The sequence below is a fragment of the Ascaphus truei genome, chromosome 1, assembly GCF_040206685.1.
Source record: "Ascaphus truei isolate aAscTru1 chromosome 1, aAscTru1.hap1, whole genome shotgun sequence".
Classification (NCBI taxonomy): domain Eukaryota; kingdom Metazoa; phylum Chordata; class Amphibia; order Anura; family Ascaphidae; genus Ascaphus; species Ascaphus truei.
This window is the reverse complement of record NC_134483.1, coordinates 117,166,958-117,190,882: the sequence shown is the minus strand read 5'-3', so window position 1 is coordinate 117,190,882 and position 23,925 is coordinate 117,166,958. Positions and strand designations below refer to the sequence as shown.

General features: G+C 45.9%; 1 protein-coding gene across 5 annotated transcripts in view; it reads right to left on the bottom strand.

The window, feature by feature from the left end:
- Nucleotides 1-23,925, bottom strand: part of PALM2AKAP2 (PALM2 and AKAP2 fusion) — a 367,169-nt gene that overhangs the window by 69,282 nt on the left and 273,962 nt on the right. Inside the window, exon 1 of one of the 5 annotated variants that reach the window (XM_075593651.1) lies at nt 10,200-10,516. The exons of the other annotated variants lie outside the window; for them this stretch is intronic. Coding sequence (XP_075449766.1) covers nt 10,200-10,259 — 60 coding nt within the window. The 5' untranslated portion in view covers nt 10,260-10,516. Of the gene's footprint in view, nt 1-10,199; nt 10,517-23,925 lie in introns of those variants that run through there. 5 annotated transcript variants of the gene reach the window in all.

Sequence of the window (23,925 nt, the reverse complement as noted above, 5' to 3'; positions counted from 1 at the left end):
CAATTTTTGTATGAATTAATCGAAGGGAGCATAGCTTTCTTCACACTTTTTCTGGAAATTTCATAGTTTCAAAATATTATGCCAACTCATTCTAAATTTCGTCACAAAATAGGTGGAAGCTCCAGTGTGGACCAACATTTTTCATACATTATCCAACTCTTCGGTCAATTGCTTTTGCCTCTAATCTTTGATTCAAATTATTTTTAGAGATTGTTTATAATCAGATAGTCTTGAATGGTATTCATCAGAATGATTTTCTGTGAATAAATTAGACATCCTAAACACATAAGAAACCATATTTACTTTGCAGTCCTATTCCGTAAGACACCTTTTAGCACCAGAAGACACCTTCTGACCCATGCACTTTATTGGGCTGAGTGGTGTGTTACAACTTATGGCATAGCACCACTTTGTGATTTTGGATCTAAATCCTGATCAAATGCAAGTGCAGTGCACGTCATTATGGTCACATTTTACTTATCTACAGCATCAGATTTCCCATTAGACCCGAGCCGAAGGCGGCAAAATTTTGGGGCAGCAAAGAATTTCCACCCCCATATAATTTTGCTGCGCAGTCTGGCCTATCGGACCTAATGGGAAGGTACTTGCCTGTTTCTACCGCCTCCTTTTTGCCGCCCTCTGGCTGCGGACGCCCCCACTGCGACGTCGCATGGCGTCTCGTTGCCATGGCGTCGCGTTTCCATGGCAACGTGCCACCGTACGTCACAGCGTCATTTGACGCCGGGATTCCAAAAGGAGCAGGAGGGTGGCACCAAGAAGGCAGCCGACACAGGCAAGTGCCTAGGGACGGCAAATTTGAAAATCCGCCGCTGCTTATCTACTATAGATTTTGGAAAGTATTTATCTGTTTTCTATGCATTTGAACACCTCTTAAGATACCATAACCAAGTTTTGCATGATGGGTCGCAAGATCAAGAAGCAGGTTTTTGTCTATCTTTGGACACAATTCAGAAACGAGATCAGCAATGACATAACGGATACCACCACAAATGACATGACCCTCACACAACCCTCAAGCCACCACTTCATCGTGGTCATTCTGAAAATCCAAATTTGCAACATTAGCAAAAATACAGGAGCAGCCAAAGTTCTTCGAGAGTGCGAGATCATTGTTTGGGATGGGAGTACAGTGTCCCACAAATACGCATTAGAGGCTCTCCATCTAACACTTAAGGACCTCAGAGGCAATGAAACCATTATGGGTGGAGTATTTTTTTTAGCAGGGGATTTTTAAAATAAAAAATGAATGAATGAAATTAAAATGAATTATCCATTTAAAAATCTCAGTATTTTTTTTTTGTTTTTTTTAGCAATGCCGAGTACTTTCAGCTAGTGACTAATAATGGGTAGATTTCAGGCGCTGCATCTGGTCTACCTCTGCAAGACGTGGCTAAGCAGCAGGTGGGAGGTCAGTGTTCAAAATATAACACGCAGCTGAGAATGTAGGCACGCTGTTCTATCCTCTCACTGCCAAAGAGGACTTGAGTGGTTTAAAGTTGGATAAGATAAAAAACAGAAGATTGTTTGATTTTGGTTAAGTCATTCTATGTACCAGTGGACACAGCAAGAAGGAAATAAAAACATTTTTTTTACATCCTACTAATTTACCATGCAATAAAAGTATATATATTTTTTATTTCTAGTATTATATAGTGCCGACAAGAGATACAAGAGTGAAAAGTCACTGTGTAAAAAAATATAATAAAAAAAACAGAGCTTTCCAGCCAATAGACCCTTGACTAGTACAATGTATTTATCATGGCCAAAGTACATGGAGATTAAGTGACCTGCTAAAAAGTCACAAGGACTTAGAAACGATTCTTGAAACAAGTTTACGTCAAGTTGTGTTGTTAACAGGCCACTACCACCTCCAGTGTATCATTAGGCACTTTTCCTTTCCCACTTCTGCTTTTGTTTACCAGGCGTAGGACTTCTTGGACAACCCAAAAAAACCACCCTCTTGATAATGACACAGGGATGCTGCTGAATTGGATACTGATGTTGGAATTGCACCCAATGTAATTTAACTCACCAGTGAACCTGTCAAACGCTGCATCTGCAGACTAAACAACAATTGCTACAGTGATTACCAGACCACTAAGTACTGATGTCTTCCTTTTCATCATTAATAGCAGTCACAAGATGATAGAGAGCTATATGATTAAAAGTTCTTCAATATATATATTATATTTACTGGTGTATTGAGCTTTCCTTTATGGTCTATCTCACCCTCAGCCCCAGGAGTACCTAGCATGATTGAATTGCCAATATATTAAAAAAAAGGCCCAACAGCCAGTAGGAATCATCTGTGCTTGCAGATGCACCCTGGGCCACCGACAGGGGGGACAGAAGGTACAAGTGTCCCGGGCCCGGTGACTGTGGGGGGCCCAGCAGCCGGCGCTGCAAATTGGCCCCGACCTCTGGCCAGGCCCGGCTACCGGCTCTCCATCAGCTGCCTGCAGGCCTCTTCCTCACTCTGTGTCCCACGCCGAGCTTCCTACCTCTGACATCAGCGCGCCGGAAGTAAGCTGGGTTCAGCTTCCAGTGCGCACTGACTTTGGATGCTTGGCGTGGGACAGTGAGGAGGCCTGCAGCTGATGGAGAGCCGGGGCCCAGCTGCGACCGGACAGCCAGGCCTGGCCGGAGATCGGGGTCAACTTGCAGCGCCAGCCGCCGGACCCCCGCAGCCACAGGCCCCGGCCTGACCATCCCCAAGGTAATGTCAGTTTGTTGTATAAGGGAATAAACCCAAAATATCCGGTGCTCGCAATATCCACAACAGGACTGGTATTAATGGTGAGTAAAGAGTCTCTGGTACATGTATAACAAAAAGTGAACAGCTACTGGGCAGGCTTGAAGATCCTGTGTGAGGGAGAACTACAGCCAGGCTCTGGCAGATAACGGTATATAGTACAACCTGGGTGGGGGGCTAGTGCACAGGGGAAATCCGAGACAAGAAAAGAGGCAACCAAAGGGCCACCCCTCTCGTGTGCTCACACTGGAAAAGCCTGCTGCCCTTACCCGACCCGGTCTCTTCAATGCCTGTGCCTGGCTGGTCTCGTCTCCTCGGGTGTCGCGCTGGCATGTGACGTCATCCCCGAGGGCCGGCAGCTATGCTGCGGATGGTGGTAGAGAGCGCCCTGGTTCTCAGCGATCCTGGATCTCTTCGAGCGGGCGTAGTGAATAATTTCTATGTGCTCATCAGGAGGGGAATCATGAAGGTCAGCTCCCAGCTCTGCTTCGTAGCTTGCGTGCTCCACACCGGTAGTTGCAGTAACGTGAATTGTAGTTGGTGGGTGGTCACAGCAACAGGAACTCAGCCGGATACATGAATGAATAAAAATAGCTTTATTGCACTATAATGCTGCGCATCACAAAACGGAGAACACCTCTGACGCGTTTCGTTCCGTGAAGGAACTTTATCAAAGAGTAACTCTTTGATAAAGTTCCTTCACGGAACGAAACGCGTCAGAGGTGTTCTCCGTTTTGTGATGCGCAGCATTATAGTGCAATAAAGCTATTTTTATTCATTCATGTATCCGGCTGAGTTCCTGTTGCTGTGACCACCCACCAACTACAATTCACATCCCCAAGGTAAGACTACTTTTTTTTTTTTAGCATGTATTGGGGGGTTGGGGAGGGTCTTTTTATATGTATTGGGTAGGTGGCGGTGTCTATGTATATGTATATGTATTGGGGGGGGTTCTTTTTATATGTTTTGGGGGGGTCTTTTTTACGTTTATTTGGGGGTGGGGAGGTCTTTTTATATGTATCGTGTAGGTGGCGGGTCTTTATGTATTGGGGTTGGGGGGGTCTTTTTATGTGTATTAGGTGGGGGTCTTTATGTATTGGGTTGGGGGATCTTTTTATATGTATTGGGGGAGTGGGGGTCTTTTTAAGATGTATTGGGGGTTTGGTATGTATTTTTATAGGGGGGATTGAGTGAGAGTGGGGTAATTGACAGAAGGTGGGGGCGAGTGAGGAGAGAGGGGGGAGGGAGTGAGGAAAAGAGGGAGTAAGAGAGAGACGCAGGGGACATAAATACATGCGAGGTAGGAGGGAGATTGAGTGAGGAAGAGGGAGTGAGACCAAGAGGAGAAAAAGACATGGGAAGAGTGGGGGAAATAGAAGGGGCTCGTGAGGTGTAAAATGGGGGGGGGGGGAGCTCGCAATACCACCGACAGGGTGGGTGGGGGGGGGGGCGGATGTTACTCTAGTCCTGAGCCCCAGGAAGTCAGTCCGCCCTGGATGCGCCCGCAATGTATTGCTATCATTTTGCAGCATACCCCATCGGGCAGCAGGGACCAGGGCGTTTTGATACAGTAAGTCTGAGGAAACACAAGAGTTTGCTTGGCAGTCGCAGCACAGAACAGCATTAGGCCACGATTATAGTGGGCGCTCGTGGACACGGCACGAACAGACCTCTTCTCTATGAGGCCACCGAAAGTGCGCAAGCGCTTCAGAGCGACCGCGTGACCGATTTTAAAAAAAAATGATTTTTTTTCGCGCGACGGCCGCGTCACGCAAGCTGTTCAGCCAATGAGGGCGAAGCAGCCTGGTGATGTGCACCCACCGCTCGGGCGACAGGCACGTACGACGCAATGCGATCCTACTATAATCGCATCCTTAGGAAGCTCAACGGGGTAAAAATTGTAAACTCAATGTCAGCCCCAGTGTCCTTCCAAATTCAGTTACACATCAACATCAACCTCTGAGGTTTCAACGTCCTTTCTAATGTTATTGTATTGCATATGTTTTCTCTTTTTTCTCTATTTAGTGCCAGCCAGTGCACTTTGTTAAGTGGTGTACAACATAAGCCGGGGGGCGGGGGGTGCTAGATTTTCAAGAGGGGGGGGGGCGCGGTGTTACAAAGGCCCCTGCGCTTCCCCGAAGGCATTTAAAATAAATGCCGGGGGATCGCGTGAAGCCTCTGTAACTAGTTTACTTTTTTTATTAGGGTTTTTTTGTTTTTGTTTTGTTTTTTAACATAGGATGGAAGCAGGGGGTGTTCAGAGCTAAACCCCATTAATTTCAGCTCTGGGGACCCCCTGCTTCCTGAGATACGTACCTCCGTACAGGGTGCCGGTATCTCGGCAAAGTTTAAAGCTCCCGCATCACATGGGAGATAGGAAGCCGCACCTGATGAGATCACAACTTCCTATTGACCCACAGGGCGCGGAAGCTTTGAAACGTCGCCATTACGTGAACACTGCTAGCCAAGCGGCTAATGGCACCCCCTATGGAGGTAAGTATCTCCGGAAGCAGTGGGTCCCCCAAGCTGAAATGAATGGGGCTCAGCTCCAAAGACTTCCTGCTTCAAACCTAATGCTTCCCCCCCGCTTCCTCTGGGAGGTCTTGCCCTGGCTACAGGTCTGTGTGGGGCTTTGTACCTGTTTGGCTCCAGGACAGATGAGTTTCCGCGATGTTGTGGGGAACAGGACAGGCTTTTGATGATCCTCCGACTCTCAGTTTGGTGTAATTAGCGCCTCCAGTCACAGTAGGCTGCAGGGATTCTGAATGTAATTTAATTGTAAGTCCCCACCATGACAGATACCTTTCATACTCCCACCTAATTGACTGTTACTCAGGCAGGAGTATATAAAGAGGGATCTTTATTCAGGCAGCCACTGTGGATGATATTACAGCATATGCCTTGTAGTGTAGTATGGATCTCAGATTAGGGTGACCAGTTGTCCCGGTTTAGCCAGCATGGGGGAGAGAGGCAGCATGAGAGGGGGAGAGAGAGGCAGCATGGGGGGGGGGTGGGGGAGAGGCAGCATGGGGGGGGGAGAGAGCCAGCATGGGGGGGGGGGGGGGAGAGAGGCAGTATGGGGAAGAGAGACGCACACACAGAGAGAGAATGGGGAAGAGAGACACACACAGAATGGGGGAGAGAGAGACACAGATAATGGGGGAGAGAGATGTGCACACACAGATGGTGGGAGAGACAGAGAATGGGGAAGAGCGAGACAAAGAGAATGGAGAGAGAGAGACACAGAGAATGGAGAGAGAGAGAGAGAGAGAGAGAGAGAGACAGAGAATGGAGAGAGAGAGACAGAGAATGGAGAGAGAGAGACAGAGACAGAGACAGAGAGAGACAGAATGGAGAGAGAGACAGAGACACAGAGAATGGAGAGAGAGAGACAGAGACACAGAGAATGGAGAGAGAGAGACAGAGACACAGAGAATGGAGAGAGAGAGAGAGAGAGAGAGAGAGAGAGACGGAGAGACGGAGAGACGGAGAGACGGAGAGACGGAGAGACGGAGAGACGGAGAGAGACACACAGAATGGGGGAGAGAGAGAATGAGGAGAGAAACAGAATGGGAAGGGTGGAACGAGAATGGAGTGATGGGGGGGAACGACAATGGAGGAATGGGTGTGTGTAAGGCTGCGTCCCCGCTAGCGCTGAGCGGGCAGCGGTTACTTACATATATAGCTATATGTAAGTCCCCGCTCATGCTGTGCTCGGCGCTTAACAAAAAAACTATAAATAACCCACGCGCTCAACTACCCGCAATGCCCCCCCACCCCCCACGCGCGCGTACATGCAGGACACCCGGCGCTCATGCTTGGAGCGCTCTCCAAGCATGAGCGCCCTCAGGGCCAGCGGGGACTCAGCCTAAGAAAGGGACTCAGAGAGCGGCGGAGAGACATAAAGCGCAGTTGGTGATGTCATGTGTTTTATAAAAATTTTTTTTTATGTGTCCCGGATTTTACTTTTGTAAATCTGGTCACCCTATCTCAGATTCCTGGAGGGTACCGGCCTTCTGATAATGGTGAGGCCCAGAGCTCTATTAGATCTTGGGTTGCAAACAGCCCCAGGAGGGACTGCAGGAGGGCCAGAGCTGAACTCCTCTCTCTTCCCCGGCTGGGAAGGACTCTCTGTCAGACCCAGTTTCACCCCCTCTCCAGCCACTCAGGGAGGCTGCGTGAGAGGGGGTAAACCCCACAGGGTAGCCTGTCACTGTCAGTAGCTATTAGAACTTATGTGACAGGAAGGCAGAAAGATAGTCTGGATCAGCCATGGCTATAGAGGCTTTTTTTGTTCTACGTTTGTGAGATGTGGTTTCCTCTGGAGCAGTACTACCATCAATGGGGATTTTCTTTTGAAAATGGGCAGGCTGGCTGCTGCGGAGTATATAGAATTTACACCTTAGGCCAAGGGGGCGCAAACTTTTTTCCCTGCACCCCCCTTGCCGGCGGTCACCTCACCACCGCGCCCCCCCTCACCCCGACTTATCTCGGCTCCAGCGTCATAGCAACGTGATGTCATTTGATGCCGCGTTGCCATGGCGACGTGTGTGGAGCCAAGGTAAGTAAAGGTTTACAGAGGCACTGCAGATTCCCCGGCACTTAATTTAAGTGCCTTTGGGAAGCGTGCGGGGCCTCTGTAAACCGCACGACCTCCACGCAGGCAGTCTCTAGCCCCCCCTGGGGGTCGCGCCCCCCAGTTTGCGCACCGCTGCCTTAGGCTGTCCTTCTCTGGGAAGGCCTTTTTGTAATGTTTAGAAACTAGAAGAGCGGTGGCTATTTTTTGTTTCACATGTTGGTGCATATACGTTTACTTAAAACGGGAGTGTAAGGAAGATCTGTTGTTACTTAAAATGTTAAACATTTCATTGTGCCTTTTGGAATTCCAGCTACTTAAATGCTAAATTGGCTCTTTGAATTACAATGGGGGTCGCAGACTCAAGTAATAGCTAAAGTGGCAAAGGTGCCCGATATTCAGTGCCCTGCTGAAGTACGTCTCTAAATGACAAAAGGTGGAGTACCTCTAGAATGGAATGGAAACATTGTGAAACAGCATGCTCAGTACACTGAAGGTTGCTTGCAATAAATCACTATTATTGCATCTGTACATGCGAGGAGGTTTTTGTCTGGAAAACTATACAGCACATGAGTTCCAGCGCTTGTGAATATAGACAATATGGCGTTAGAAAAGTAAAATATAAACATACTATAAATCACATGGATTCTATGCCGGCTGGAAATGTATGCAGAGAGTCTGCATGTTTATTTGTAAGAAATGGTATTTGAAATATTTTTGGAATTAAAACTAGAAACTCTTATTATAAATATCCTTTAAGAAAAAGATCAGAATATAAAAATATAAACGATTAACAACATTTATAGTTTTACTTAAAATCCTCTCTCTAAGAATCAACTCTTACATAACCCTTGGCCCCCTGCAGACGCACGTACCAGAACACCCTCCTACTGTCGCTATACGTTCTCCCTACCAACCAATTAGATTGTAAGCTCTTGGAGCAGGGACTCCTCTTCCTAAATGTAACTTTTATGTCTGAAGCACTTCTCCCCTTTGTGTTATTTGTATTATTTGTTATTTATGATTGTCATGTGTATTACTGCTGTGAAGCGCTATGTACATTAATGGCGCTATATAAAGACATACATACAATGAGCTAAATCCATGTCAAAATGTAACAAGCGCTATGTACATTAATGGCGCTATATAAATAAAGACATACAATACAATACAAGTAGTTCATCTTCATGCTTTGTTTGGCAAACCAATTACCAACGTACGGCAAGGTTGATTTGATTCATTGCTTGTGTACATGACAACCATGAAATTTGCTAATGATATTTCTTACACTTGATAACGATCAACCTTAGGCTGAGTCCCGCGCTGAGCGGGCGGCGCTTGCGGCGGTTACTTACATATATAGATATATGTAAGTCCCCGCTCACGCGGTGCGCGCGGCGCTCGTGTGCAGGCACACACGCTGAGGTAAACAAAAAATATATATACTTTCAAGCGCGCTCAATGCCCCTCCCCCCCCCCGGTGTAAATGCCAGGGCACCCGGCGCTCATGCTTGGAGCGATTTCCAAGCATGAGCGCGCTCAGCGCCAGCGGGAACTCGGCCTTAGTCATCTGAGACCCCCAAAAAAGAAAGGAAAAACTCAAGGGCTTTTGGATGAAGAATTTGATACAATCCCATTATAGTAATGCATTGCTTAACACTAAGGCTGCGTCCATGCAAGGACAAGCAGCGCTGAGTCGTGCGGACGCTCCGCGCTGAGCCCCAGCATCCTCAATGAGGATGTCTTGAGAGGGGGCTCACGCGAGCTTTCGCAGGCGTGCTGAAGCGTTGGATTTTTCAGCCGACAGGCAAAGCTGTTTTTTCAGCGCGCTGTCGGCTGAAAACATCCAATCACGCACAGCAGCGGCAACGTCGGCGCCGTGACGTTGACGTCGGTGCGTCGCTGGGCCAATAGACCGGTCACTGCCCCGCTTCCCGATCGCGCACGCTGGCTCGCCTGCATGTGCATAAAATCGCTCATGCTTGAACTGGCGAGCCTCAGCGTCCGCGCGGTTCAGTGCGGCTCCATCCTCTATGGACGCAGCTTAATTTAGCACCTCCTACTCACACCTGTACGCCAAATCACATGGGGTGAAATGTGTGAAAAATAGTCACCCTGGTTACAATGCATCAGTTTGTGTCAATGCAATTGCAAAAGTGCCTTCAAACAAACTAGCTATAGTACCAGCCTAGCAAGTCTCAGAGAAAGTTTGTTTGCCTGCTAGGATGTGTACCGCATGTTTTCTTAGCCCAACATAACATGAACGGTAACTATATAGGTATTTTTTAACCCAAGCCTACATTGCAGACATCGTTATTTGTAGTTATATATTTTCATATATATTGCTCCTGGCATTAAAAAAAACCTATATAAAGAATGGAGTAAAAAAAAAAAAAAAAACACAAGACAACATTCAATACTGTGAAAAGTAATATTTTCCCTTAAGACGTTACAGTCGAAGGTACATGAAGAAAGAACATATGCAACTATAAATGCCTGCGAAAAGCATCCCACATAATAGGAAGGGGTTAAACACAGGTTTACGGGGCAGTTTTTCACTCCAGCAAATGTTTGCTGGTAGATAGGTTCTGCTAGGCATTGACCCTCCAGGAGTGAAGGAGTTAAAACAACTTGCTGGACCTGAAGACAGATTTAAATTGGCACAGTTCAATGGCTCATAGCAGTCTGATGACATAGACAATTATTAGGATTAGCACCTTTCACTTAGTCACATGACCACTGCAGATTAGCACGGCTAGCATGTCCAAATACCAAGTCTTTGCACAGCCATACTGTATGTATCAAGAGTACATTCCCGCAAACGCAATAATGAAAGCATTTCAGTCTTACCCGTACACCTTGGTCCATTGACAGGCAAAGAACTTGCCACGGTGCCGTGTACTTGAACATCTTTGGCAATGTGCACTTGTAAAGAGAGAACTGGAGGGTCCGGGTATCACAGCCTTTTTACGCAAGAACTTGTCAATTTAAAATCCTTTGAGGTCAGACATTCCCCGAAAAATGCTCAGGGCAGATTCCTTGCAGCTATACTGGTCCTAACCTAGAGAAAACTCAACTTCTTGTTAAGCAATTGTGATCCTGGTTAGGGAGAAGTTAACAGCCTCCCAGCACAAAATACCCATCCGCTTTTGGTGTCAGAGAGGAAGACTGTGAAAGTAATGCAGGATAAGAGGCTTTCTTTCTTAGGAGGGGCTTAGATCAAATTCAATTACCATAACCCCTTGAACCTGCCCGCCTCTCCTTCAGGCACTGACAATGGAAGGTTATTTAAGAGCCCAAGCCTTTGTTGTCTACGGCTTGTGCATTTTACCCAGTTGCCCATTATTATTAGCAGCGGCCTTTCTGCAGTGTTACAAAATGACCTAGCGATAAATAGATATTTATTTGGGATACCTATAGAAATGTTGTTCTTTATTGGTGTTTAAAAAGGAGTGCTAACATATTTAAGCAATGGGGATTTTTACCAATTAGATTTTACTAAACAATCCCATTAGATGCATGCAGAATCTGGTGCACAATTGAGCTTTTTTCTTCTCTGTCTCCATTTAAAAGTGGGAGGCTTCTAAATCCCTTTACTGCTGTACAGCCTTAGGATATATTTATAATAGTAATAACAATATTGGTAACAGAAAAAGCAAAACTATAGGGGAACCCCCGCAACTGTCACTAAAGTGGATGCAGGTGCTCCCTAGGTAGGTATAATATAAATATCTAGGTTTCTGTTCTCCATTTGTTAACAGAAAAAGCAAACATCATTTTTTATATAGCACTTTCAGTACTGCTGTGTACAATGAAGATACAGGGCTATACAATATTTACCTAGGAGTGTTTGTCTATGAGACATCCAGCGTTGGAAGACACCTTACCTTATTCACTTGAACCATAAGGCATCTTCCAGCGCTGGAAGCTATCTATCTAGTATGACACCTTAGTAAATAGGGCCCATAATCCTTACCTCAAAGTGTTTATATTCTAATCCTAACACATGGAGCAGAGGGAAAGGGTCATTCCCAAAAGCTCAGGACCAAGAACTTCAGGATCTAATTCGCCTTCTTTTAACTTTTTAGATTTGCAGAAATATTACTCCAAATTGATTGCCTGCACAGAGAAAACTGCACTGTGGCAGTAATTAATATGTAAAATGATGGCACATTAGCAACCTCACACTCTATCAATGCATAGTATATGACAAAAAATATACGTTATTAAAACTTTTCTGCTTTGATTTGCAAAGCTATGAGCTTTTTGTGCTGCAAGTCATACAATTCCATTTTAATATAATATCAGTGATATTTATTCTGGTACTTATCACTTAATCAGATACGTTGGAAGCCTAATCATTCTATGAGAAGCTAATGTTTTCAAATCAGGTACAAGCTAATGTAGCAAGTTCCCCTCTTATCTCCTGGCCTGGGGACGACTACAGAGGTGCCTATGTGCTGCGGGAGCTGCAGGCGGACCCGGCTAGCTGCAGTGAGTCGCTCCGGTGTTCCGCAGCTCTGCAGAGTACCCGGCAAGTGGGGACCGCTATTTTGGAAGTCGCGTATGTGCGATAGGAGCTCTGCACATGCGCAGTAGGTTGGTAGATGCGGCGGCCATGTTAGGTGGCAAGAGCTGCAGGGGACTACAAGTCCCAGGCTCCTCCAGGGCAGGCTACACACGTGAGGCAGCTCAGCCAATAGGGCTGCAGGATCCATGGGAGACAGAGAAAGATTCATTTGGCATGCTAGAGACCGCGCGTCAGTCGGAGCAGGGACAGCAAGGGGTGAGGATGTGTTCAGTGTACCAGTGGCCCCTGAACTAAGCCAGATATCCCCATAGACCCCGACTCACCTCAGTTTGTGGGTGCTGCAGGAAAGGCCGTAGATAGGGACGCTTCCCCAGTAGCACTTGGCTATCTAGCATTAGTACACCGGTGACGGACGCCACGCGGTGTGTGCGGCCTGCGGTCTGGGACCAGACCACAGGCAACCATAGACATTAAGGGACACCCTCCAGTGGGAGCTCCCTCAAGAGGCAGACGCCTACGGACAGGAGAGGATCCGGTAGACTGCGTTGTGGGATCACGTTGCGGTTCTGCGGATCTCAAGTCGACCTGGTCTGGCCTAAGACCAGGACGGTACCCAACGTGCACCAATGGACACACACACAGAGGGTAGCGCTACTCCTCACACTTCGGGTGGGCTTGACTCTGTGGACACCGGGTGGTGAGGTGCCCAGGGCAACTCAGTACTTTGGGGATTCCACTGGGGTGGTATATATCTATATTGTGTGTGGGTATTGTATAGTGGGGCGACGAACTCGAAGGAAAGGGAAAGGGCTGGGGAAGGGAAGGGGAACCCTCGCTACTGCTATAGATGCAGTGTGAGTGACGGTGCTGCAATCAGGGGTAAAATAGTGGGCCCTGTATTATTAAGTTTGTGTGTATCAGTAAAGATAAGTTAGTTATACCAGCGTGTGTATACTTATTTTCTGACTGTATTGGGTCCTGTGAGAGGGTTATCAAGTTGCGCTAGGATCCCTCTCAGGTGGAGGTGCTGTCACCAGAAAAACGCGATCACCCAGGCTCCCAGTGGCGGAGGATTAGGCCTCCTGTCCGCCAGACAAGTACTCAACACGCGTAGTTCCCGTATACATGGGGAAAGGGGGCTACACTAATATCTTGAGAGGGCAGAATAAGAACAACGTTTCTGTGTAAAAACAAAACAAAGCGGCGGATTCAAATATTTTAAATCTACAAAAATGAGTATATTAAATTCAAGTAGAGGATCTCTGATCCGCATGCCAGAGCAGTTCTTTAAAGCACTAATGCCCAAATCACTATGGAGACGTCAGACACTCGAGCAGTTTGTCTGCATACTGCTTCTCACATGTCAGCCTCCAAAGGAGGCAAACTCCTCCCCCCTCCCCCGCCCCGAGGATTTGTGTTTGTAGAGGCCAAGCTGTGGAAACAAAACCTCAAACGTGGTTCACACCATTTTACTTAAGCTTGACAAATCACCTCTATGTTTTCAATCCTAACAACACGTGAAACCTTCCGAAGGGTTTACACTTTGAAGAAAGGAACTTGTAAAAAAATGTTTTTTATTCTGTTAATATATACGCAGGGATTCTTATAAATGGCCACCAATGTGAATATTATTAAAAACGACATTGTACATAATGTCATTTAATGTTGTAATGACTGTATGGTGTTTATGCTGCTGAGTATTAGCCCCTAACAAAAGTCTTATGTCGTGTACACTTGCGTTTGTATCTTTTTTAGTTAGGTTTTCATGCCTTAAATCAGGGACGCGCAATCTTTTTACCTGCGCCCCCCTGCCGGCTGTCTCCTCCTCCTCACCTTGTCTCCGGCAAGCTGTCGTCACGTTGCCATGGCAACGCAACATCACGTGACCCCGCGGCGTCGCCATGGCAACGCATCATCAGAATCTGTCTGAGCCAAGGTAAGAGAGTTACAGAGGCCTTCACCGTTTCCCTTGCATCGGGAAGAGCGCGGGGCCTCTATAGCCCCCGCGCCCCCCGCAGAAAATCTGGCGCCCCCTTATTTGCGTGCCCCTGCCTCAAATGCTTTACAGCATTAGACCTGGGAAGGGGGGGTGGGGCTCCTGAATTGAACCATGCTATTGGGAATTCAGAGTCCCCCTGCTCTGGTTCCAAACATACTTCCAGGTGATTTAGATTTTTTTGTCTAATAGGAAGCCTCAACTGATGCTGCCTCTCTGGCACGCTAAGGGTTAAATATTATGGCATCATCTAATAGGTAGGAAGCAGAAAAAGGCAAGAGGTAAATGCTGATCCCAGAGTTGTCTTCCGCCCTCAGTAACAGCAGACATTGTGGTATTAGCTCTCGGACTGTAAGTATGTGAACCTTGCAAGCTGTTAACATGTCAGTGCTGGAAGGTATTCCAACGCATTGCACAGCGGCTAAGCAGGGCTTCAACTCACACACTCATTTGGATGCATGTTTATGCAATATATACTTCACTTGATTCCTAGACAATTGCTAAATGCACTTTACTAATTATATGTGAAAGATATTTCAACACAGTCAGTGGAGAAAGGGCACTGTACTGAATTGTACCTTGTAGATAACATTTATATATACAGCTCAACCCCATTATAACGCTGTGCTTGGGGTCCAAAGAATCACATCGAGATATAAGCGGATCGCGTTAGAAATAATGTACAATTGTGTGCATTGTACAATAACGTATTTAAGACACCAATTATAGTGTTGTAAAATATTCATAAATAGGAAAATTGGGAGCCACGTTTGCATTGCGTTATAAGCGGATTCGCGTTGTAACGGATCGCGTTATAACGGGGTTGAGCTGTATCACCCAGGATTTCAATTGTATTACAAACTCATCTTTTAACCAGTTACTGTAACATCTCATTTACAGAGCGTTTTTATTCCCTTTTTTGCCAACCTTTCATGCAAGTTAGTTATCAGCTCAAGTTGCAATACTTTAACAGTGCAGTATATTGGTAACTCCATGTTAATGAATTATTTTCACATTCCTGCATTAAGATGCACATTAGAGTATCAAATTTGCACAATAAAAAAAAAAGTGTCACAAGTAATGTCTTTCACAAAAACTAAAAGTGTTTATATATTATTGTGAAGATATATGTGTGGATGGCACATACAGAATACCCAGTCCTATATGAGGTCTGTTTTAAGTGACAAGGGTATTAAGTGATATTTCTTGTTAATTATTTCCCCCAAACATGTGGTATCTTTATAATTGATTGGTTGATTGCTAAATCCATAGTTTCATCACAGGGAACAAAGACTGCAATCTTTATAGGAGGAAGGATTTCCTTATAAGAAATCTCAATGGTGCACTAATCCTCAAATGGGTCTTCTGCATGCATCCAATAACCTTTATCCACTGGAAGTAATAGGCTGTATTGCCCATTGTAGTTGCACTCAGTAAATGACAATGTTATTGCTATGGACCTTTAACTTAAATAATTTGTCTTATAAAACGTTTCCCTCTGTGACTGGATGTTTTGGTTCAGTATATTGGGTGAAATACCCTAAATAGACCTATCAGTTCTGACTTTAATACACATCCAACACCTTTAAGCAGTGCCTTGTACTACTTCCTATTATCCACATTTTACAATATCACAAAAGTTCTGTGGTTAAAGCAGCAACCCCTTAAAAAAAAAATATATATATATATATAATCAAAAAATAAATAGATGATACCGTTCTGTGGCTAACGAAATGCTTTTATTTGTGCGAGCTTTTGAGAAACACTGATCTCTTCTTCCGGCGATGTAACATCGCCGGAAGAAGAGATCAGTGTATCTCGAAAGCTCGCACAAATAAAAGCATTTCGTTAGCCACGGAATGGTATCATCTATTTATTTTTTGATTATTGAAGCTCGGCTAACACGGTACTGATACCTCTACATGTGTGTATATATATATATATATATATATATATATATATATATATATATATATATATATATATATATATATACACAGTGTTCGACAAACCTATACATTTGCTCGCCCCGGGCGAGTGGATTTAACCCCCGGGCGAGTAAATATTGGCCCAAGCAGCACACGTTTGGTACTAGGTGGCGAGTAGATTTTTTTGTGTGGCGAGTAGATTTTTTGGTGATTTGTCAACCACTGTATATATATATATATATATAATTTTTTTACGACTTACCTATTACCTAAACTGGTGACCATGACTGTCCTAGTGTTACCATCAGGCAATATGTGTCTACTACAACAGCAGTCAGCATCGATTGGCAGTGAGCAAGAAGTGAAACTCTGCATGTTGTACAAATATTCACTATTCACCAGCAATATCTCAGCAGCTGGTCTTACTTTCATAACTAGACAGCTCCATGTGGTAAGAATAGGCCAATCCTGCCAAGGAAGTCATTTTCCATCGTTCAGGTAAGTGTTATAGCTTCCAAGGTGGGAGATTCCATGAAATATAGTTGGTCAAAGAAATCAAATAATGCCTTTGCCAATTGGGAGTGAAGTGAGGTTTAAGAATGTAACTATTATGAGAAACAGGGTCCTTTCCTCAGGCTCTTGGTAACATCTCTGCCTGCCATAAGTGTCACCTTCAGCTATATTCTTCATTCCCTGTGCTCCACCTGCTAAGAAGGTAGTTTGTGAACCTTCAGTTCTGAATAAAATTACATGTATGGTGATATATATCAAGCATGGTCAATTACTGTTTTGTGGTTAATTTGACTGTAAGATAATTATTATCAACCTATATTTCTAATATATCAATACATTTTGCCCATAGCAGGGAGAATTGTTATAGGACTGGGGAAGAAATGACTTAATCAAATATTATATTGGGATGTACTAATGCTTGTATCTGCAATCAATGCTTATTTCCTTTATTTTTATTTTTTGCATTATACGCCAGATATTAACCTCTGCACATATGAGTTTCATGTTGAATATAGGAAATAAGAATAGAAACATTATCACATTGAATGCCAGTTAAAATTAAGGATGGACAATTTCACTGATTTTGGATCAAAAAAAAAATGTGAGCTGTGCTTCTAAAATATTTAGTATGTTACTTTTGCCAAAACTCAACTGGTTTCAGTTTTGAAATTAAAAAAGAAAAAAATTCCAATTGTGGGTGAATTTTTTTTAGAACTTAAATTTGTTTCCTGAATCCCTCGCCCCCAAAGGAAAAAAAAAAACACCACCAAAAACCCCCCAAACAAATGAAAGGATGAGCCTTTCCTTATTTTTGGTTCCAGTTTTGCTGATAATGGAAAATTAATTCCAAAGGACAACTCTGAGTTCGAATCAAAAATTGAATTCTCGACCTGCTCGACTCAGAACTAGAATCAAACATTGAATCCACGAAGATCAGATTTCAAACCCGAGAACATGCCCATTCTTTCTTAAAATGTATGCTTCGAAGACTTGCATCTGGCCAGTCCGTATAAATGAGCAAAAATATCAACAGTTTACTATATCCTTATACATCAAGTCCACGTTGAATGCCATCATTGAACTGCACTGATTTAATTTAAACATTTCATTACTTGCCTAGATGGACGACACTACATAACCTCATTAGTATATCACTGATATATTTATTGCCTTTTCTTATCTAAATAAACAGATCCTATAAAACAGCTATGTATGTGTTTCTCGCAGTCATCTGGCAGTCACATAGTCCTCTATGTGTGTCTAATGCTTCTATCAAACATCCCAATATCACATACGAACAGTTTACAGGAAACACAACCATACCACAACATTCGAAGTATAAGTAAAGAAACAAATCTGCGTGTATAAAATGTGTAGCATAGTTCTAGAGTTGCTTAATAAGGGCATATCTATATGGTGCACGCCGTGCTGGTGGTGAAAGGGTTACTGACTACAAGAATGCAAAACACTGCCTATGAAGGTTTTACAAGTGATGCCAGAGGTAGCTCAGCCCTTAACAGTTCCTTTGAAGAAAAACTCCAAGGCCAATTACAAACATGACACAAAGCAACGTGATACTCTCACACACACAGAAATGTGAGAGTGTCAGTGTGCTGAGAACAACTGCTCTGCTGAAACTGTGATGAAAAAACAATTTAACAACGTTGTTATCCTGCTGGTAGGGGAGAGGCAGTAAACACCCAGCTTGGAATTGATGTATTGTGTAGTTACAGGTTTCTGTTGACAAAGCCCACATGTGCTAATAAAGTCCTACTGTGCTTAGGTGCATGTCCTGCTCACTCTTATCAGGAATCATTAGCAGAATGGAAAGGTTTAACTCCTTCACTGATTAAGTGGCATCCTATACTATATTGCTGGTGAGTGCCTGTCCATTTCCCCCATTGCCCTGTTCAGCAAACATAAAATATGTATTATTCTTCCACATGTAGCTAGGTCCCCTCTTACCGCCTAGTCTTTGGGGAGAGGGGAGGCGCCCGGGTGCCGCAGGAGCTGCAGGCGGATACGGCTAGGGACAGGGAGGCACTCGAGTAGAGGCTGCGGCTGTCAGCGGGAGCTCCGGAGCTCAGCGGTGTCCCCGGCAAACGGGAGCCACCATCTTTAGTGTTCATGTATGCGCAGAGTGATCCATGCGCAGTGAAGTGGATATGCGACGGCCATTAGCCAGGCTCCGCACGGGACTACGAGTACCAGCAGCCCCAGGGACTGTATACCACGTTGGGCAGTATTAGCCAATGGGAGCAGGGAATTCCCGGCAAGGAGATGGATACTTTTGGCGCATTGGGAACCGAGCGCTTCAGTCGGGAGCAGGATAGCAACGGGTGAGGTAAGGTCCATGGAGAAGTGCTCCGCTGGACTAGGTCAGATATCCCCTCAGGTCCCAGCTAGACCCCGACCACTTATAGTTTGTGTGCTGTTGGGAAGTCACCAGATAGGGACGCTCCTCTTAGCATATTAGTGTTAGTATTATTGCACCGGTGGCGTGGGACCACGTTGCGGTTCGGCGGATCCACCTTCCAATTCGGCCTGGTCTGGCCTAAGACCAGGAAGGTACCTAAAGTGTACCAACGGCTATACCCCAGCGGTGGAGGCTTAGGCCTTCTGTGAGCCACAGGTAACGGCAGCACGGGTAGTTTCCCTTAGTCACAGGGAAAGGGGGCAACACACACATACAATAATGACTCTTTGTTGTTATAGTACTTATGAGCAAAAGTCATAGCTATCACAGCAACTGACAAAGGGGCGGTGACTCTCGAAATCTGTGTTCTCCTTGTGACCATATCTACATTTTTGAGTGCTATCAACTGCTATTACTGTACTGTATGTGTTGGGGGGGGTGGGGAGGGAGGTGTATTTATTTCAATGTATTGCACTTTTCTTTGTTTTTTTGCCACAGGAATCGTACAGCAGGCCAGCGGGGACAACTCGAGGGCCCGCAGACACCCGCAGGGACCACCTGAGGACCCCCGGACATCCGCAGGGACCACCCGAGGGCCCCCTGACACCCATGGGGGCCACCCAAGGGCCCCCGGACACCTGCGGGGGCCACCCAAGGGCCCCCAGACACCCACGGGACTACCCGAGGGCACCCAGACACCCACGGGGACCAACCGAGGGCCCCCAGACACCCGTGAGGACCACCCGAGTACCCCCAGACACCCGCGGGGACCACCTGAGGACAGCCGCAGCTTCTGGTATCAATCATTTGGGGGTAGAGGAGGTGGGTATTAGTGTTTATTGTGGGTAGCGGGGGTGGGTGAAGGGGGTATTTGGCTCTTGGTGGGTAGTGGTAGGGGTTAACCCCTTCATTGCCTTAGCGGTTAGCCGCTAAGGTAATTAAGTTGCCTGTAAATGCATTTTTATTGCATGGGATTCATGCCGGGGTCTCCGGTGCTGATATTAGTGGATAACAGCTCCGGAGACTCCCGGCATCAATCCGATGCAGAAAAAAGTCCTGTATCGCCGCCTCTCAGCAGCTTCTCACCAGCCTCATGCCAGGACTTTTCCTGGCGTGAGGATTTGGGGAGAAACTCGCCATTCTAGAGCCCCGATAGGCCTCGATAACCTAATCGTGGCTACTAAAATTGTACGAGTTTCAGAACCTGCCTATAACCCGGCGATTTTTTATGACGGCTCAATTTTTGGGCGATTCATGCCTTTATCGCCCACTTATCGAGGCTTACTGAATAGCAGTAGGCATTTTGGCTGATAAGTGGCTTATCGACGCTTATAGCATAGGCCCCAATGTATTTAAGACTAACACCTTGTTCCGTACACTGCGCTTCCTTGCTTATTAGGTATTATTTACTGTTATATACATCTTCAATCGTATGAAGCACTGTCTATATTAAAGGCCCAGTGTATTCCTGCCCTTGGCACCTCTGCATCCACCAGCAGGAGCAGAAGATACTGGGATGATCAAATCTAAACATTCTGCTGACCAGCAAATATAAAACATCTCACCAGAGCTGCAAACCCCAAAAACTCATTCTAGCTGAATGTTATAATATTGGTCCAAGCTCATACTTATCGAGTTGCTGCGTCCGCGCGTGTGCACGACAAGCACTCTCACTGTTTGGCATATGTGTTATCAAGCTGCATGGGTGCCTGCAGGCGAAGAGGCACGTTGATTGGGGAGAAAAGAAATGTTGTCTTTTCAGGTGGCTGCCACATGACGTTAGCGTCACTTGAGCTGATTCAGCCAATGAAGGCGAGCCAGCTTTGTGGCACGTCCGCCAAACCTCCGCCATGCTCCCCATCGTCTGCAACACTATGAGCACAGATCGCTTGTGTTACAGCAGCGCAGCATGGATGGAGCTCGCACTCTCGCAAGCAAAGAGAGTGTATGAGCTCGGCTTTAAATTGACGGTTGTATAAAACATTGAACCCCTTCAGGGCTTACAGCGTACGTCATGAAGGCTGGCACCCTGTACTCCATCGAAGTTTGCTCATTTTCTCGGGGGCGTCCACAACCAGCGCTCAACAGGAGCGCTGACCTTCCGTTTACAAAAAATGAAGCAGGAAGCCAAAGCATGAGGGCTCAGTAGGAGGGCGATCACTTGTGGTGGGGGGGGGGGGGGCAATGTAGGCGGCAGGAGCCTCTGATGCTGGAGCCAGGGGCGTAGCTATAGCCCGGGGGCCTGCACTCTTGGGGGGGCCTGCTCTCCCCACCCCCCCCCTGTCGGCAGCACATTGCGGGGCCTGAGATGCAGGAAGGAAGCACAGAAGGAAATCCCTTCCTCTGCAGATGGGCAGGTCCTGGGTCGGGCCCTGAGATCCAGTAGGAAGGACAGAGGGGAAATTCCTCTGCAGCGCCTCCATAGGTGGGCGGGGCCTAGGTCAGGGGGTGGGTCCTCAAGTAGTGCAGCGTGGGGCTGGAGCTGCAGCCTGAGAGACAGGCTGGGAAAGGTGAGAGGGAGGGGAAGGGTTAAATCACAGGGGTATAAACAGACATGAAAAGGAAAGGATACAGAAAGAAAGAGACACAGAGAAAATGAAGTACAAGAGAGAAAAGAAAGACATGAGAACGAGAGAGAGAGAGAGATGAGGGGGAGAAAAGAGAGAGAGAGAGAGAGATATGAGGGGGCCCTGAATTTTTTTGTTGCCCGGGGGCCTGCACATGTCTAGCTACACCACTGGCTGGAGGCGTTAACAATTTAATCTTCCCTTGTGCTTTTTATATATATATATATATATATATATATATATATATATATATATATATATATATATATACTGGTACTGCACTTTAGTAGATTGAGGTTGGCAAATTAATTATACTTTTTGAATATAATAAAACAAATCCAATAAACTTGCTCTATTTAACCTGAGTTATTTGAGATTAGGGAGCATTAGTTAATTCTTTGAGTCTCTGTGCTTATTAAACATTACTACAACTCTTTAATGTATTGGTTGATTGATTTATGTCCCTGGGGTGGATAAATGAGCTCATCTATCTTTTATCAAGAGCCCAACAACTACTACATGTTACACTTAGTACTTAAAGAGGGAATCCAAGCAGTTTTCATTTTTTTTTTTTTGTACAGGATTAAAGCAGAGGGGCTTCGGATCAGAACCCTGTTAACTTCAGCTCCAGGGAGCCCCTACTTCCAGAGATACTTACCTCCTTAGTGAGTGCCGGTAGCAACCCCTGGGTTCACATTATGGCTGCTTTTCAAAACTCCCGGGCCCTGCAGGCCAATAGGAAGCAGTGACCTCATCCTGTGCAGCTTCCGATTGGCCCATGTGACTGGAGGTATCGGCACCCCCTTCGGAGGTAAGTATCTCCGGAAGCAGGGGGCCCAAACTAAAAAGATTGGGTTTCAGCTCCCTGCTTCAATCTTTAAGGAAGATGAATGTTATTGGAAGAATGTTTCTGGTAATACAGAACACCATTATGCACATTATGCAAAACACTTTAGTCAATCTACACTCTATAAGGCATTTTCATTAGGTTGAGATTCCTATTGCACAGAAACGTCAATGGCAGTCAATGGATACTGCCTTAATAAGCACTATCACAGCTTAATGAATAACTCCCTTATGGGTACGTTCTATACAGTATACTCGTCTGAAGTTTCAGTTCAGGCTATTTTCTGGCAAAAATCCCTGTTGAAGTCAATGAGAATTTTCGGGAGAAAACACCCCGAACGGCAGAGACGAGTTCATAGTCTGATGTTTTTGACCAAAAATACCAGGGCCGCCAACAGGGGGTGGACAGCCAAGACTGCTTTCCCGGGCCTGGCCAGTCAAGGGGCCTGGCCTCCCTGCCGGTCCCTTGGTGTGTGTGTGTGTGTGTGTGTAGGTAGGGGGGCTAATATTGTGTGTATGTGTGTGTAGGCAGGGTTGCCACCTTCTACTGAAGGCCAACCCATAGAAAAAATAAATAGGAATGCTTTACTTGATGACGTGGTGCGGTGGCGTCTCCCGGTATCCTGCTGCAATTCCCCCTCCAACTGCAGTGAACATAGCTGCGCGGCGTCAAATGATGCCGCATTGCCATGTCAATCGGACGCTATGTGATGACATTATGCTGTGCGTTGCTATGGCAATGTGACGCTGTGCATCCGGGTTGCCATGGCAACATGGCGTCATTTGAATAAATAGGAATGCTTTACTTGATGACGTGGTGCGGTGGCGTCTCCCGGTATCCTGCTGCAATTCCCCCTCCAACTGCAGTGAACATGGCTGCGCGGCGTCAAATGATGCCGCATTGCCATGTCAATCGGACGCTATGTGATGACATGATGCTGTGCGTTGCTATGGCAATGTGACGCTGTGCATCTGGGTTGCCATGGCAACATGGCGTCATTTGACGCTGCATAGCCATGTTCACTGCAGTTGGAAGGGGAATTGCAGGAAAATAACGGAGTATGCCGGAGACACTGTGACGGTGAGGGGGTAACCTGGCTCACTAATAAAGTCAAGCCTGTTTGTTACTCTGATCCATGTATTGGGGCTTAGGCGTGTCAGCTCTTGAGCCCAGTAACTGTGTAAACATTCTGTAAAATGATGTGACAATAAAGAATTTGTGTGTTTTTACCTTTCCGGGAGTGCCAGCAAGCAGGGATTGCTATGCTATGAGTTTCAAGGGGGGGTTTGCGGTGAAAGTGTTGTCAGAATGTGTCTAGCTAGTCGGGGTCCAGAGTTGCTGGATACCCCAAAAATGTACCCAGGAATCAGGTCTGATTCCCGGACACATATAGACACATTGTCCCGGCAAAATATCCCCTTGAAGACTGTCCTGGAACAAGTATTCCCATTTCTGTTCTCTCTGTTCACCCCCCCCTCCTTTGCAGCTTCTGCCTGTCAGTTCCTCATTTTCAGCTGCATGTATTTTGCTCCACACACACACTGTGCCTGTGTGATATATTACATTGTTGCCATCCCTGCCTCGGGGCATGTAGTCAGTGAGTTGCTACTGCAGCCTCTGAAATCTCTCCTAGAATGGGCTATTCTGCCCTCCCCCCTGTTTTGCTGACAGATAGTCTGTCCCAAGACTATTCCTGTTACCCAGATTCTCCCACACTTCCTTTTCATTCCTGACTCTGGCTGAGTGAGTACCTTCATGTTACATTTCTATGGCAAGGC